The 17,026-nt window shown below is 44.2% G+C and overlaps 4 protein-coding genes across 4 annotated transcripts; 3 read left to right on the plus strand and 1 right to left on the minus strand.

Annotated features, from left to right (window-relative positions):
* Positions 1–1,076: 1,076 nt before the first annotated feature.
* Bfra_000685 (putative hemolysin-iii channel protein) lies at positions 1,077–3,057 on the plus strand (the record flags this gene model as incomplete). Its single annotated transcript, XM_037331129.1, has 7 exons — positions 1,077–1,361; positions 1,516–1,643; positions 1,800–1,832; positions 1,972–2,068; positions 2,154–2,273; positions 2,597–2,833; positions 2,902–3,057. 7 exons carry the CDS (start codon positions 1,077–1,079, stop codon positions 3,055–3,057), a joined length of 1,056 nt encoding a protein of 351 aa, XP_037197462.1.
* A 1,328-nt stretch (positions 3,058–4,385) lies between these two features.
* On the minus strand, positions 4,386–5,943 carry Bfra_000686 (uncharacterized protein; the record flags this gene model as incomplete). Its single annotated transcript, XM_037331130.1, has 4 exons — positions 4,386–4,502; positions 4,660–4,705; positions 4,816–5,070; positions 5,738–5,943. 4 exons carry the CDS (start codon positions 5,941–5,943, stop codon positions 4,386–4,388), a joined length of 624 nt encoding a protein of 207 aa, XP_037197463.1.
* Positions 5,944–11,598: 5,655 nt separating this feature from the next.
* Bfra_000687 (putative cutinase g-box binding protein) lies at positions 11,599–13,586 on the plus strand (the record flags this gene model as incomplete). The annotated part of the gene is made up of 2 exons (XM_037331131.1): positions 11,599–12,148; positions 12,331–13,586. The coding sequence occupies 2 exons, from the start codon at positions 11,599–11,601 to the stop codon at positions 13,584–13,586; spliced, it is 1,806 nt and encodes a 601-aa protein (XP_037197464.1).
* Positions 13,587–14,499: 913 nt separating this feature from the next.
* On the plus strand, positions 14,500–16,940 carry Bfra_000688 (putative meiotically up-regulated 71 protein; the record flags this gene model as incomplete). Its single annotated transcript, XM_037331132.1, has 3 exons — positions 14,500–15,753; positions 15,810–16,523; positions 16,647–16,940. 3 exons carry the CDS (start codon positions 14,500–14,502, stop codon positions 16,938–16,940), a joined length of 2,262 nt encoding a protein of 753 aa, XP_037197465.1.
* Positions 16,941–17,026: the final 86 nt, after the last annotated feature.

Genomic DNA, 17,026 nt, shown 5'->3' on the forward strand with positions numbered 1-17,026 from the left:
CTTTATCCAAGAGGGTTTCACATATATGTTACATGCAGTACAGTGTCTAATGCACTTACGACTTCCAGCCGTCCATGCAATTACAGCATACCCTACTAGCTGCCTGTATTGTACCACACAGAACGAACTGCTAGATGATTGACTAGTATGTACTCGCAAGCACCAACATCATTCCAACAAAACGATTCTACCAATTGGACCACTACCTCGATGTTTTCTATCCATTGTCTGCTCAAACATAAATTAGAAACAGAAACGGGCATCGATGAAACATCTTTTACCTGCAATACCACCCAAACTTCCTTACCTATCTGCATACATCGTAACCCCTCACATAATAATCAGTCAATTAGCGAACAAGCAATAAATCTCACATGTCATCAGCCAAGAAAAAGCCCGAGGAATGTAACTCTGCAATGCACCTCTCAATCATACATCGACAGTTATGTAAGGCACAGTCTTCTTCGACGTGGGTCAGATGTAGATGGCAGAGTCCGTAGTACGTACTCCCACCAGTTCCTTTCTTTTCCCTACCCCATTCAGACACATGCGAAACAACCAATTGCAGATGAGCATGGCGTGTGAATCGCGACATACATGATTATCAAAGCGCGGAAACGGCACGGGAGTTTCCCGTCTGAGCCATTTTCGCATAGCAATATACGGATCTGATGGGGAAATCGCTCCATTGAGTAATGGAATCAAGGTCGGCATATATGTGCGGTCATGATAATGGAAAAATTTGCAGTTGATCGCATTGCGCCGCTCGGTTCGTGTGCGCAAAACTTCAAACTCCCATAGTGTTATGTGGGTGCAATGCAATGAATGGCACATAGTCATAATGGTACGCCAATGAGGCAAGATTCGTTCGGTGATGGATTTTCAAGTTCACATTTCAAGACTCTTAATTCTTTTTTTCCAATTGTTTTCTTGTATTGCCTTTTGCATATTCGGACGTGTCAAAAATAGCCACAAGGAAAAAGAAAGAAATCTGAAGTTTCAGCCCCCACAGTCACCGCGCCCACAGATAAGGCAATATTCCAGAAATATCAGCTTATTATTCGCAATCCTACCCCATGGTACATCGACGAAAAAGTCCTTCTCCAGGAAAGGAAGGAGCCTTTGCGAGAAAATGGCTTCATGATGAGAAATCATCCTTATTGGGAATTCCAAATCCGTTTTCCAATCGTAATACTCCGATATTAAAACCATGGACCGAACTAGGTGAGTTCTGCAGGAACAGGCAACACTTTCTACACTCTCCCCCCACCAAACTACGCCATGAAAATTTCTTCGAGAAAGAGGCACAGGCTGATGTTGTGGCGTCGGTCTTACGACGTCTTGATAGAGATATGGCAACAGTAAGTGTTACCTCGGTCTTTTCTCACCAATCCTACTTCGTGGTTGGCTATTCATGAAATCGCAAAGAGGATTCCGAAGATTCTCGCTCGCGATACGACATTGCAACGTCTTTATGTATATTATACATGTAGTGTGTAATGTGTGTAATGTCAGCTGTGCATTCTCCATGCCATCGAAGGATCTGGCGTATGCTTGTTACTATACTCGTACTATGGCTTCCTACACGAATTCCTCGAAGGATTCGACGCTGTTTTCTCTCGTTTGATAAGTGTGGTTTTCAAGTATGAGTGCGACGTTGTGCTTGTGTAATCGATGACATGGAGGGGTCCTTTTGGTCGTGGAGGGGTTATATAATCACTTGACTTTTGATTGAAGGGGAATGAGTGGAGGGAGGAAAATCAGCTGACTGAGATGAGATGCTAATTGTTTGTGTGAAGGGAGGATAATCATTTCATCGAGACGGGATATCGGTATGCAGTCTACATTTCCTTCTCTTTGCTTACCTTGCATTGCCTTGACGTTGCATTCATCTCAACTTATTTAGCTCTCTGAGTAAGGCGTGGGGGAAGGGTGCCACGTGGGTGCTTCAAGCTAGAGGAATTTGTAAAGAACTATTTCTAATATTCGACTTTTTTTGATGATAGAGCGGCATCTAATTCTCTTCGAGAATGTTTTGCAAGTTGGGGATATCTCCACAACGAGACTAGTAAGAATAGACTGACCCCAATGTTACAACATCCTCACCGTGCATGAATGATGTATAATGTTCGAGATACTGAAGCTAAACAAAGCACGTAGTTAATATTTGGTCTCATTTAATTGGGGCAGCGTTGTTCGTGGCTCTACCGGTCTACCTGTACAAGGCTGAGATACCACCTAGATATGCCGTGGCTACCAAGGAAGATATCGTGGTTTGTGGGATATACTTCTTTGGGGTGGCGATATGCTTTTGCTTGTCGGCGTTGTTAGTTGATAATCTTTGTCCTTTGAACATGGCGAGGCTTGGTAACTGATGTCATCTGTAGGTACCATACCATAATGAACCATAGCCAACAAATGGACACATTTGGAGCTCAGCTGGATTTCCAGGGAGTTATTCTTCTGATGTGGGGAGCAACTATTCCTCTTGTATACTATGGTTTCTATTGCGATACTGCAATTCATAGATACTCTTATTGGGCTCTGGTGATTAACCTTCCTGTCTGTTGCTGTAGAGAAAGCTAACTAGAGGAAGCTATCGCTACTAGCAGTCGTTTGCTCAGTATCTACCTTTCAACCTCATTTTCGAGATCCATTTCTTCGACCTGTACGAGCCGCCACCTTTGGCAGCTTAGCTGTGGTCACAATGGTGCCTGTCGTCCATGGTGCGACTGTATACGGCTGGCAAGTACAGAATCAACGGATGGGAATCACCTGGGTTTTGATCACGCTGATGCTGAATGTACTTGGTGCAACAGCATATGCCATCAAGGTAAGAAAGTGAATAAAACTCTTTGAAGAGATTACTGTTCCCTGCACAATAAGTTCTGACCGAAACAGTTTCCCGAACGTTGGTTCAACAAAACGTTCGATCTTGTTGGAGCTTCTCATCAACTCTTCCACATGATGGTGGTACTTGCAGCTCTCGTGTACAGCAAAGCTATTTTACAAGCATTCGACTTTGCCCATGCATACGACCATACATGCAACCGATGAATGTACATACATACCGCTTTCTTCGGATACCGCCAGAACCAATCTCACCATGGCATGTTCATCTCTCTTCTTCACCGTTCATAGCGCTTTCAAGGATTGTATGCCGGGCCAGACTTCCACCCACAATCTCTTACATACTCCAAGAAGTCTCGTGATTTTGACGGCCCATGGCAATCTAACGGTACATCCGGATATGGAAATAAACATCATAGCGTACGTCGCACACGAGCCTGAAGATTATTGAAAAGGCGAAATAAAAGGTATTGGCATCTTTCCATCTTCGGGTTCAATTCGAAGGAGAAGAAAGCGAGACACGTGTACAAAAAAGGTTCACCTACTTTCATATCGACACCCAAGCTTGTGGAGAATGACAAGTATTGTATATAATATAGGGTGCATAATTACTATCCATAATACATTGCTAGCAAATCTATCGTAGACCGCATAAACTTTTCCATCCGTCAAACGGGGGATAGCTTCTTCATGCATATGCTCCAACCTTGGTGTACCAGAGTTTGATCTTCAAGACGGCATAAACTTCCGCAGCAAATCATAACAACGGATGCGATATTACTATTTCCCCACCTGCTTTCTCTGCGGCATCAACCGCGAATCGTCCGGTTCATGCGATGCTTTGACAGCTCTGGCAATAATGTAGAGAATAAAAAAACTGGATATGGAAGATTGGAAATGATGATGGATATTGGAAAAGGACAAGGTCATGGATGCCGTAATTGAAATTGTTCTGTAGCTTCATGAAACGTTCTCGAAGGCCCGTCAACAAGGTTGGCGGATATCTAATCCCTCAAGAGACAAGAGTATGTTATTCCTCGGAGAACATGCTACATTCTCGGGATGAATGTCCGTGGTTGCATACAAAAGTGGAACGAGCATTTTTTTTAATTGTGTACATCTGCGCTTTCTGAAGGTTTTGTTGTGTATGGACGGGTGGCATTAGGTGGATGCTATGCCACTGGATGGTTATCTCTCTTACGAACATCCGACGTTTTGTTCTGCTTCAGAGACAAGAGGGAGATCAATCATCTTCCTGGAAGCAGTTGCAGGGTGTGATATGGAACCCGCAATTGAGGGTAAGGGTATCTGATTTGGCAGCGGACGGGCCCCCATTTATTTTAAATACCGGAAGGTCAGTAGTGTACCAGAACTTCGACACAAACGGACATGGTTTGTGAAGTATTGGGATGAAACTTATCTCGCTATCATCGCTCAATTTCTCAAAGTATCACTAGAACGTCTGCACCCCTCACAATCGATTTTCCAAAACCTTCTTTTCAAGGGCTTACGGCATCGCCTACGGGTCCAAGTGACTAATTGGTAGGAACTGCCGACACTGGTATCTCAAGGTAGTACAGGCTCATTTCGGCCTTAGATCGACGTTTCGAACTGTTGCGGAGTGATCCTCGAGTAATTTGTTCTTGAATAGCCTCGTTATTGATATTTGTAAACCCACCTACTTGAACGAAAGTTTGTTATATGCCAGTAGATCATACTAATGAGACATGTACTGCGTATATCCCTTCACGAAGGGTCCTCTTGTATTGGACCCTTCTTTTGGTCTCACTATTAAAATAGGCTACACACTAAGAGAGTTGTTATCGATAGTTTAAGCTTTTTGCCGCCGCTCAGGCTGTAGAATAGAATACAGTAAGACATATCAGTGGCAAACACATTTGGAAGATGCTATTGTCATGGAAGAGTTGGTGTCAGCAAATTGACTTTCTCCAACATGTTTGAAACCCGTTCTTCCTTCTATCCGAGCAGCGCCGCTCGCCTGCAGTCAAAAGTTCGGGTTTAACGGTGAGCCTCGATGCATAATCTATAACCCTCGAGGGTAGAGACGAAAAATCCGGGGTTTTCGAGGCAGTTCCAGTCCTTCCTCGGCCATTCTTTCCAGCCATAATCAGAATAATAGTGCCGTATCGGTGTACTCGAGGATTGTCTGAACAATGAAAGATCTCGAGGACCAAAGTGCCCTCGGAATGCAACTCTAGCCTGTAAACAAGAGTTTGCGAAGCTTCGAATCATTCGTGATCGAGAAAGTATATCGTAAACTATAATACGCTAGACGCATACACCTGAAGGGTAACCTGATTGTCAAATCTAACTTTCAATATTGAGTCGTGCTATGAGATCAGGCTTAGGTAGATATGCGTACATTTCGCATTTCGATTCACCTCGTCACGCGTTCTTCAGACCCAGAATAGTAATATTTTCAGACCTGCATGGATCTACAAGAAGATGTCATAGGGTGCTGTACCTTCCATCGCTTTTGGGTACCTAGATCATCAAGACTAAAATCAAGCAGAGTGTTAGTGAGGAAGAAGGTTCCGCAGTTTTGTAGAAAATCGTGCTGTAGCGGTAGTTTGTAGATAGTTAGTCTATCGACCGATTTTGCCTGGTTCCTATAATTCCATTTTGATGACAAAAAGTCGCGCCAGCAAGCACAATCTCTGGTAAAGTAGAGTCGAAGTATTGTTCATTTCCAGGTCCCGTCCCGCTGGGACATCTGACAACCGTCTTTCTTTGCATGGAGCCATCGGTTGATATGTAACCTGACTCGAATAGCAAGGAAGGACACTCCACATAAATCGATGGTATTGTGATCTTTGACCTACCTTCTTCCAATAGTGAAGCTTGTCAAGGTCAGGATTGAATGGACGAGGGCATTAGGAATACCAAACCCGCGAGCCGTGAGTGGGTCATTGTAGATTCGAGATTGAAAATCATTTGAATTGAACCCAAAAAATGGCCAGCCCGATAGCCTCGCCAGCGAGCGGCCAAGCTAGGGTTTGGGGCTCTAGGAATGAATCCCCGCTGACTAGCCCGTCTGGCGTGATGTAGTAGTACGCTCCATATCATTGGCATTACCCACGGGAACAAGCGAAGGAACTTTCAGATGACACCGGTAAATAAAATTCATAAATGGGATGGACAGAAAAATCGGGACAAAACTTAGATTCCTATGAAGTAAAGACTCGGACTCGGAATTGAACTGGGGACTGGGACTGGGACTGGGGCTGGACTGGGACTGGCACTGGGACTGGGACTGGCAATTGGTCTTGGACTCAGTCTTGGACTTATGATTGTTCAAGATTGACAACAGGTTTGTGTTGTTCCTGCTTTTTTGATGCAAGAATAAGTAAGTAAAGTCAATCAGCAAGTAAGTAGGTATTCATACATGCATATGCAACATTTGTTGAGGTCGACGTCTCTGCAACCCTCTTTGCTTTCATCTTTCATCATCTTGTCAAGCATTCTCTCTGTTCCTGCTTTGTTCCTGCATCGGTTCCTGCAGTAGCCATCAGCAAATTTGGAAATGGGGTGGGTGGACCACACGTAACGAAGCCATTCATTGCCCGATTGGTGAATTATAATTTCAATGGGTAAAGTCATGGATATATACGGCGTCCATAGAGAAGGTACCATTTTGACCGACCGATAAGAAAACGGATTGGATTGCAACGGAAAGCCGTCAGAATGGATCATCCACTCAGAACCCCTACCTTCTTCTCTTGCCCTTCCTTTCCTAACTTTCCTTTCACCGCGACCATGACCGTGAACTTGCCGGGTCGAGGACTAGGACAGGGCTCCCTAGTAAAGTTCATATCGCAACTTCTTCTGGAAGTTCACCGAAGAAGGGTTGGTTTGGCTTTACGATGCAGAGAAATGATTCTATGGATTCGATTCTACGGATTCGACCTAGGTACGGTATGGATGCTATGATGGTATGGCTCTATGGTACAAAATCCATGTCAGCCAATTCATTACGGATTCGGTACAGAGTAATAATGAAATGCTACCCCATTATGCAGGCCTCGGTCAAATCAGGCGACTCCACCACATTCAAGTTATACTTTGTTGCACCAGCCTCTTTACCCTTGCCATGCCTGACGGTTGATTATACTTGACAAAAAGCAGCAAGGGAATCCAAACCAAACAAGAAAATCATTCTCTCTCCGCTCCCCCGGAAGCGTCCAATAATATGAAAAAGGTTCTCTCTATGTTTAGATCGGCTACACACAAACTTGCATTAGAATATCACTGCAGAGTGCCACTTTTATGCAACATGCAATATGCCAGTAGGAAGTAGTGATGTGATGATGATTGTCGCGCAACCACCACTAATGAAATCCTATGCACCGTCTGCACGTCGTTATTCGCTCTCTTTGGGAAATGTCATTCAGGAACCAAAGGAAGCAGCCAGCACAAGACCTAAATGTTTGGTTCGTGTAATGAACTAGGAGCATCAGAGTCCATACCACACCAGCTGGATTTCACCGTGTTGGATGTGATAGGGTAGGCATCCCACCAAGTATACCTCAGCATCCCACGTTGAAGCCTCAAACCTCGTGTTGTCGCTTTATTGTGACAATAAGAATCATCATCGACAGGCTGTGGGAATTGGGCGAAACGCTGTGCATTATTGGAAAAATATGTGCATTCCATTTTATGCAACCATCTTAGTTCTTTCTCGGCGCTAGGTGGACGGGACTTCATCCTATCGTAATGGTTATCACCTTATCGATTAGACGTAGAAGAGTGGGCGTGGAGGAGCTCCCGGTCATATGAGGTCAGATTTTACACATGAAGAATCTTCAAATGATGATGTTTGCCATGTTTGGAGGGATTTAGACTCTTAGTGGTCAAGAGGACGTGTGCGGAATCAAGGTTCAACCCGATGGAAACGATAGCCCAATACGCGGCCTAATCGTTCGGGTGATAGTACATGATAAACTTTAGATCATCTCAAACGCCGGCGTCTAAGGAATAAGGGCTCCGTCTCAACCATATATTTGACTTTTCTCAGGCGTGTTCACATGAAAGACAGTGTTTCAATTGCCAGTTCCAGACTGCGGCTACAAACTTTCTTTTGGAGGGATGTTGGTGGTACAAAATTTGCTTGCAAAGTGTATCAGTACCACTGAGTAAGCCGCAACTCTAAAAATCTCTGAATAATGACTTGTCAGCGTAATGAACTGACGAAGTCGGATCTAATCAAATGTCTCGCGGGACGCGGGGAGACTATCTGATCTTATCCTGTTCATCGAAAGTAGAGAGAAGGAGATCGTTGTTTCATCTTTTCATGATGGCGTCTTTCTTCTCCCCCACAAATCAACCTTTGCAGTAGACGCGGGGCAAAGCGCTCTTGGAGGAAGCTGAAGGAGGGCTGAATCCAAGGACCCCTTCTCTATCGATAGGGAAAAGGGTTTTTCTTCTTCTGATCTTGGGGCGAAGGAAGGAAGGAAGGATGGATGCATGTTGGATGCATGCGATGTCATCTAAGGTTACCTCCGGCGAATTAGGAGCTGTAAGCTGTGAATTGCTTACAACGTAGGTAGTTTTGTAGAAGAGAAAAAAAGGGCCATAGCAAGATGTGATAGGTTGAAACCCACGACGCCGAAATTAGCAGAGAGGATTGCTCATGTAGTCAATGAACCGGAGACGTTAGCCAAATCGAGGTACCTAGAGTTCGTACCACAACGGCAAAAGTAAAGTTGTTGGGTAGCGTTGTTGGATCATTTTGCATTATCGCCTTCACCATGCACGAATCACACTTTAGAATCATGTAGATGTCCCAAAACGGTCTTTTGATGCATATTTGAGGGTGTGCTTCACGATATGAATGGCTCAGCAATGGGTTTCGTGTTTCGCGTCTCGTTTTAAACTTTTTCATGTGTTCCTTTGCCTTCTGAAGTTTTGGATCATCCAAATAAAAACAAGTTAAAACAACATCATCACAGAATGCTTGGGTTGGTTCAATGTTGTTAAAGACAAGATCCCAAAGTTTATTAGGTCAAAAGATGTTTCCCTTTGGATTCAGATATTTGGGCTCTTGGGTGTGATTCGCATCGCCAGTCGGAGAAGCCGTATTAGATGAGGGACCTGTTTTCTTCTGATCACTCCAATTATAGGATTCTATTGGCGTTGATGATTTGCACGGGAGTGTTGTGAAGAAGATTTTTCTCCAATGCGGCGGCAGGGCTGAGGTGAGGTGGGCTGTGTATGGTTAGTTATTATAGATTGATGTCAGTGTCATCAATGATATATACAGTGGACCATGAGGCAAACTTCATCAAGATTCCAACCTGGCAGGCAGTAGGTACGAGTAGTATGAAGTAAAATCTTATCTAAACTGTCTAAACCTGTCTATTTTGCTAAGAATATACTTTTCGGCGCGAAATGTGTATGGCTGAGTTTTGGACGGATAGATTTAGAAATGTCTATTGAATTGATTTGGATCTTGACGTGGGCTGTTATTGAATAGACAATAATAAGAATGATTAGCTTTCCATGGCATCCCGAATAAATAATGTGTCGGTCGTAATCTCCGTCCACCACGATTATCATAGGTTGAGATCCACCATGGGTTATTTGGCACGAATGAATAATGAATAATGAATAATGAATGGATGAATGGATGAATGAATTGAAATCATGACATCTGTTTTATTTGTGTTGTTGTTGTACTTTTTTATCTTATTTTAGATAGCCTTGTTAGGTACAGACAGTAGTTGAGCAGCATAGAGCATAGCTGAAGTATATGTTAATGTTAGTTGGCATTAGCAAATGCAGTGGAAGTAGAAGTAGGTAGTAGGTACTAGCTGTCTAAACTTTGAATTTCGAATTTCGAACTTCAAACTTCAAACTTCAGACTTCAAACTTCAAACTTCAAACTTTGATCCTCGAACTTCTGCGTGAGTTCTACTAGCTAGCTAGATAGGTACATGTTGTTGTTGCATACCTACGTACTTGAACGTTATTGTATGACCTCAGAAACAACGCAAATAGCAGCTACCTCGTAATCTGAAGGAAACAGTGACGCAGTATTTCGCAAATAAGATACTCGTAGCTTGTAACTTGTAACCGGTAACCTGTAACTGACGGGTGACTTGTTTGTAACTCGTAACTCGCAACTCGTACTCGTCCAGGACTCCAGGTCCATTTTCTCAACGAAGCCACCAACCTAGCCGTTTCTCATAGTGTGCTGTGTCGTATATATTCACTCGTATGGATAATACATAACACATAATGCTATGATATGATTATGATTATGATACCTTACAAGTTACCACGCTCCCACTCTACTTTAGTCTATCATTCGGGCTTATGCATGCATGCACAATGCTCGACGGTCGTGCGCTTCTTGACCTTCTCGCCGCTTTTGAATGCGGGAAAAAAGTATGAGGAGTGGCTAGCGAGGGAGAAAGAAAAGGAAAATGGGATAAAATAAATAATCATCACAATCACAATCACAATCATAATTATAATAAAATCGAATAATGAAATAATAAAAAAGAGTGGCTTGATATTCATTTGAATGCTCAAGTCAATAACTAATGATTATTGGTCATTGACCTGCAACGTATTAGACCTTCCCTTCTCTTCCCTTGAGCCATTCATGACCGCCTCTTCCTCCATGTCCTTTCAATACCCAGGACAAATAAACTGTCCGTACAAGGACCCTAGTATTGCGTGGATGTGTAGACTTATTAGACTATTCTATTCCATGTTCAGTAATATATCTCCTCGACTCTCTCCACTTCCTCTCATACCTGGCATAGTACAGTACCACCCGAGCCACCAGAATGAATCCACTATGGCCACTAATCTACTAGAATCCGTGTATTAGTCCAGAAAATCAAAAAGTTCCCGGAGAATCATCACTTTCTCAAAGAGCAATAGCGTCGAACACGAAAATGCTAGGATTCCGAATCCACAATCGTACTAGATTTAGAAATTTCCATGCTACTCCATCAATCTATTCGTCCATCCCATCTCAATCGCTGCCGGTTCCCCCAGACAGGGTCCTGGACGCCGACTCACCACATCCACACCCATCTCACCCACTCATTGCTTTCTTGTTCCTGGCCCACCCGTTTCCCATGCCTTCGCCTGAGACTTGGCCTTTCGGTCGCACTGCCTATCTTACCCTCTATCACTCTCGTTGATCTTTCGAGATCTTTACTTTATTTGCAGGGTCCCCGTCACCACCTTTCGTTTGTTCATCTTGTCTAGGTTTCCCTCATCGCTACCATATTCTTCTTATACCGACTAACGGTTTCCTTTTTGTAACTCAATCTTTTTGGAACATCTTCGACTTGCGCTTTTTTATATTACAAGCCTCCTCGAACTTCTTCTGTACCTTCCTTTGGCATTCTGCTATTGCTCTTGTTCTGTTATCTCGCACTTCGATAATCTACTATATTGCACTGAACCATTGTGTCGACATCAATCAATCCTTCCGCTTGACGAGCCTATGTATAATCAGTTACTCCAACATTGCCATTATTAGACAGATCTCCCTGCAGCTGTTGTCCGCCCCTCATTCATTACTTGCGAAGCCTTGTATTACTTGATTTAGCATCGACATCTTGACCAACGTGGTCTGCCAACAAAGTACCTTAATCTACCAAACCATCCTAACTAGAATTCAAATCGGTACGTTGTGCTTGGATACAGGGTCCGAGGAATGCAAACTGACGTCTTGCAGACCAGCCGAGAAACCAAGGGATACTCACCATGGACTCTTACGCACAAGCAATGGGACAATCCCCATTTTTCTACTACAACCCAGACCCAAAATCAGACAACCGTCAACATGGTCACTTCTCTCAACAACCAAGCCATATGCATATGCCTATGTATCACCAACACGCTCAAACCCTCCCATCGACACCAATGTACTCCAGACCAAACTCGTCGTCTTCGCAGCCTCCAATGCAGCAGAAGATCTTCAACTCTGGATACCTTGGACACATGACACCAATGTCCTCCCCACGCCCAATGTATCAAAAACCCACCATATTGATTCAAGACCATTCCCCAAGACTGATCTTAGATTCGGAAAACGAGCACGACATGTATTATTACCCAGCAACTCCACCACTTTCAGCATCTTGCAGTGTCATGAGCAGTCCGTCGAGCTGTGACATTCTACCCACTCCAGTTAACAGTGTATTTTTTGGTGCTGAGAGTTTCGAGGGTGTTAAGGAAGGATGTGAAGGTGAGGTTCAATCGGAGAATCTTGCCGGTGAATGGGCTCGTTGCGGGTCTCCACCTATGACACCAGGTATGCTACTTCAATTTTTACCCTCACCGTCTTTGGAATTGTTTGAGAATGGATAACGACAATGAATTGCGATTATCCATTTGTCAATTCGCCTAAAAATTGTTAACATTAATGTTTTCAAAATTTTGATGCAATCATAATAATTATTGAGATAATTTACTGACGAGGCTACCAATTTTCAGTGTTCATCCACCCAAATTCGCTTAGCTCGCACGCTAATGAACTCCTGTCTGCCACTTCTTGCCCTTCGCTTTCACCTTCTCCTTCCCCTTATCCTCGCTCCGTCACCTCTGAACAATCCGACTTCGACTTCTGCGATCCAAGAAATCTCACAGTTGGTTCCTCAATTTTACCTCCGACTTCAAACCCAATTTTGACTTCGGGTCGCGAATTCTCCACTTTACCAACCCTCTGTGCAGCTGAAGAAGAAGAACATCAATATATGTTAGGGGGTAGTGACGCATTCGCCAAAATCGAAACACGTGCGAATACCTTTGATTTCACAACAACCACAACATCCAACCACAGTCTTCCTACTTTTGATCACATTTCCGAGCTCGATTCTGAAGACGAATTTGTTAACGGTCTTGTGAATTTCCCTTCTACCGATAACGTTCAATTCTTTGGTAACAAGAGACAACGCACTATATCTGATCTCGTTTCCCCTGAATCAGAGACATTCATCAGTGAGGACGATTTTGAAGATTTTGAGGATCTCGAGACCGAAAGATTTGCAGTTGCCTGCCTTCCAAGCCCACCTGCTTCAGGCTCTGAAGCCGAACCCAAGAAGGAAAAACGTACCAAGAAGTCAAAGATCGTTCATTGCGACGAAGATAGCTCGGAATTTGATTCTATGGTCCGATCCCGCAAATTCACTGTCCCAATGAATAACTTATCGGGCGCTCAGCCACAAGAGACTTCTGCCGACCACCAACAAACATCCACCGCACCAAGTCAATCCGGTTCTTCAGAAAGCAACAACATGATGGGTTCATCAGGATCAGACGCTGCCAACACTCATCAAGCACCAGTCAACCGTCGCGGTCGCAAGCAATCCTTGACTGAGGACCCTTCCAAGACCTTCCACTGCAAGCTTTGCAACAGACGTTTCCGCAGACAAGAACACTTGAAACGCCATTACAGATCCCTCCACACTCAAGAAAAGCCATTCGAGTGCCACGAGTGCGGTAAGAAGTTCTCCCGCAGCGACAACTTATCTCAACACTCCCGCACTCACGGAAGTGGTGCTATTGTCATGGGCGTATTGGAAGATGGCGAGGTTCCTGGCGACATGGAATCTGGCAGCGACGGAGAGCAAATCAGAGCCCTTGGCTCCGCACTCTTTACTGCAGCCGCGGGTGCATCTGGCAGTGAAAGCAGCGGTACCGATAGTGAGTCCGATAGCCAATCCCGCAAGAAGCGCAAGAGATCCGAGTAAATGTCGGTGTACGAATACTTGATTGGCTGGAGTACGCCGTTTACGAAACTTACGAACACAAAAATTAAACACAACACTTCATATTTGGGCTTGCGAATTGCTTGTTATGTGTTGGACATTAGGGATAAAGGTTACATTGACGCTGTCATGATGATTTGGGAGGATTGCTTGAAACACAAAAGTCACTGTCCCGTGTATGTGTTGCTATTTTGCACACTTTTTTCACCATTCTTGTACTTTACTTTACTTTATTCAACTTTGTATTTGTCGTCGGTTTAGCGTGATGATGGATGGTCTAAGGTACAACAACCTTTCAAAGCGTGTACTTTGATGATGGGAAGCAAGGGAAATTATTTTCTTACATTCGTTGTAATAAATATCAGTGGAGCTGTGGATGGAAAGCGGGCGACCGTCTCTGATCTTTTGCTTTGCAATTTTCTCTTCAGAATTACTTGCGTAGCTCTTGGGTCTTGCCTTGTGCTGGCCAGAATGTTGAGATATACCAACAGACTACAAATACAATAAAATAAATACATGTCATAAACATAAAACTATTCTCCCATCATGAAATTGTGACCCAAGTGACCCAAGTGACCTCAACGGTCGTGATAGACCGCTTTGCAGCAGAGTGGTATCTAGAATGCCTGAGGCATGTGCCCTTCAAACCTTCAGACCAAGTGATTTGAGTGTCCGAATTGATGTGAACATTTGATATGTTTGAATGTTTGAATCGGCTTGATTGCACTCATTAAGAGCCAAAATTCAGAACTTCGTATTTTGAAATAATGATACGAACAAAAAGTCGAGTGCGTCCCAACATAAACTCTAATACCGTCTAAATTTTCATTTACCCACATTGTTCTCGCGAGCAAAATCTAAAATCCCACACTACCGTCCTAAAACAGATAGAGTCATGTCCGAATCTCTCAACGTGATAGCCTTGGTATCAGGTGGAAAGGACAGTTTCTTCTCAATATTACATTGCATTCAGCATGGACATAAAATCGTCGCTCTAGGAAATCTTCACCCACCTCTCACGGAGCCACAAACGGAAGAAAGCGATGGTATTCACAAGGATGAAAATGACCTTAATAGTTTTATGTATCAGACTGTAGGGCATACCATTATACCATTGTATGAAGAGGCTCTTGGTATTCCATTATACCGACAGGCTATTGTTGGCAGTGCTGTTCAAACGGGGACAAGTTATGATCATGCGGATCTCACGAGTTCTGGTGCCGAAGAATGGGTAGAAAAGAAGAATAACACGGATGGGGATGAGACGGAGTCTTTGGTTCCTTTGTTACAAAGAATTAAAGATGCGCATCCCGAAGCAAATGCTCTTAGTACAGGTGCAATACTATCTACATATCAACGAACACGCGTGGAATCTGTGGCAATACGATTGGGACTCGTGCCTCTTTCGTTCTTGTGGCAGTATCCGATTCTTCCACCTGGTATGCAGATTTCTCTTCTACAAGATATGCAAGCCGTGGGATTGGATGCGAGGATTATCAAGGTGGCAAGTGGTGGACTCGATGAGAGTTTTTTGTGGGAAAATGTTGCGAGTGAGAAGGGGATGCGGAGAGTGGAGAGAGCCATGAAAAGATTCAGTATTGATGGTGATGGAGCTGTGTTAGGTGAGGGCGGAGAGTTTGAAACTCTGGTTGTGGATGGACCGAGTTGGTTATTCAAAAAGAGAATACTAGTGGAGACAGAAGACACGAGGATCGTGAGAGAAGGTGGAGGATCTGCATGGATACAGATAAGTAAGGCTTCTTTAGTGGATAAAGAAAGCATTGAGAGCAAGGAAATCTCGTGTAGGGTACCAGCACTGCTTGACCAGAGATCTTCGGAAATCCTATCTGCGTTGGACAAAAATGATCATTCCTACGACCTTTCCACGTCAAGCACACCGGGTAGCGGATCATTGGCATCGCCAACGTGGGAGCTCAAACCTTCGAGTAATAACGGCATCGAAGGCGGCAACATGATACATTGGACAATTATACCAGAAAGTGCCCCCTGTTCATCGATATTAGACGAAGCCAAAAGTGTTGTGGAATCCATAAAAGCGCGACTTAATCAAGCATCGTTGAAAACCACCGACATCGTTTCGACCATGATTATGCTACGCTCAATGGAAGATTTTACAACAATCAACAAGGTACTTCCAAATACAGCTTGATGCCTCCCCAACATACATATCTGACACATCTATAGATCTACGGCACTCTCTTCCCTCATCCCAATCCACCATCTCGCGTAACCATCTCTTGCGGGTCCTCGATGCCCCTAAACACATCTCTAATAATTCATCTCACACTGCATATTCCCTCAGCTACCTCGTCGCCCCGCAAAGCTCTACACGTACAATCGCGTTCTTACTGGGCCCCCGCCAACATCGGACCATACTCCCAAGCCAGTTCACTCCCCTCGTCGCTCTCCTCCTCCCAAACCCTCACCATCGCCGGGCAAATCCCTCTCATCCCCCACAATATGCTTCTCCCCACCTCATCACCCTCATCCTCACTCCCCTTCCACATGTCCACCATTCTCTCCCTCCAACATCTCCTCCGCATCGCAGACGCCACATCCATCAAATGGTTCACCAGCGCCTGCATCTACATTCCCACCTCTTCCCCCTCCCCCTCCTCCGCATCCATCCTCTCAAAAATCGCCTACCAAGCCTGGAAACACATCCACGCCCTCCCACCCCAAGATTCCGACCACGATTCCGACGCCGAACCGCGCGATCTCTGGGAAGAAAAGTTCCGCTACTCCAACACCGCCCCCCTATCAACCGAACACACGACAACCGCATATCCCGCCCACGATATCCTGCAAACGGATGCCCCTACGATCCCACCTTTCTGGACCGCGGAGGTGGATTCCCTGCCTCGCGGAAGCGAGGTAGAATGGCATGCGCATGTGGGCGTATGTGATGGTCCTATCGATGTTTGTTTTCTTCTTTTTCTCTTTCTTCTCTGTTTTCTTTTATTTATTCTTGCCTGCTGAAGAAATAATAATACAATAAATAACTAACGATCTTCACATCAGGTAAATAATATAGAGACGCATGAGCACCGCGACAATTCGCTCACGACTTCTTCTACGCGTCATACTGTTCTTACTTTCCCTTATGATGCTATTCCTGCGTCTGATGATCTTAAAGATGACTATAGTAATCGCGGGTTGATTCATTTGGTTTATGTGGATACATCGCTTGTCGATGTGAATAAACTTTTAAGTGCAGGGTGGGAGGGTAAAGGAGTGATACCTTGCAAGAGTCTATGGGATGGCGAGGGGAGAAGATTGAGTACTGTGATTGTATTCTGGGGAGATGCGAGGTAGAGATGATATAATGAGACTTGTGATGTTGAATTGGATTTTCGATTGGGATATCTAATGAATATCTGATATGATATGATATAATTGGT

This window comes from Botrytis fragariae, assembly GCF_013461495.1.
Source record: "Botrytis fragariae strain BVB16 chromosome Unknown tig00000001, whole genome shotgun sequence".
NCBI lineage: Eukaryota > Fungi > Ascomycota > Leotiomycetes > Helotiales > Sclerotiniaceae > Botrytis > Botrytis fragariae.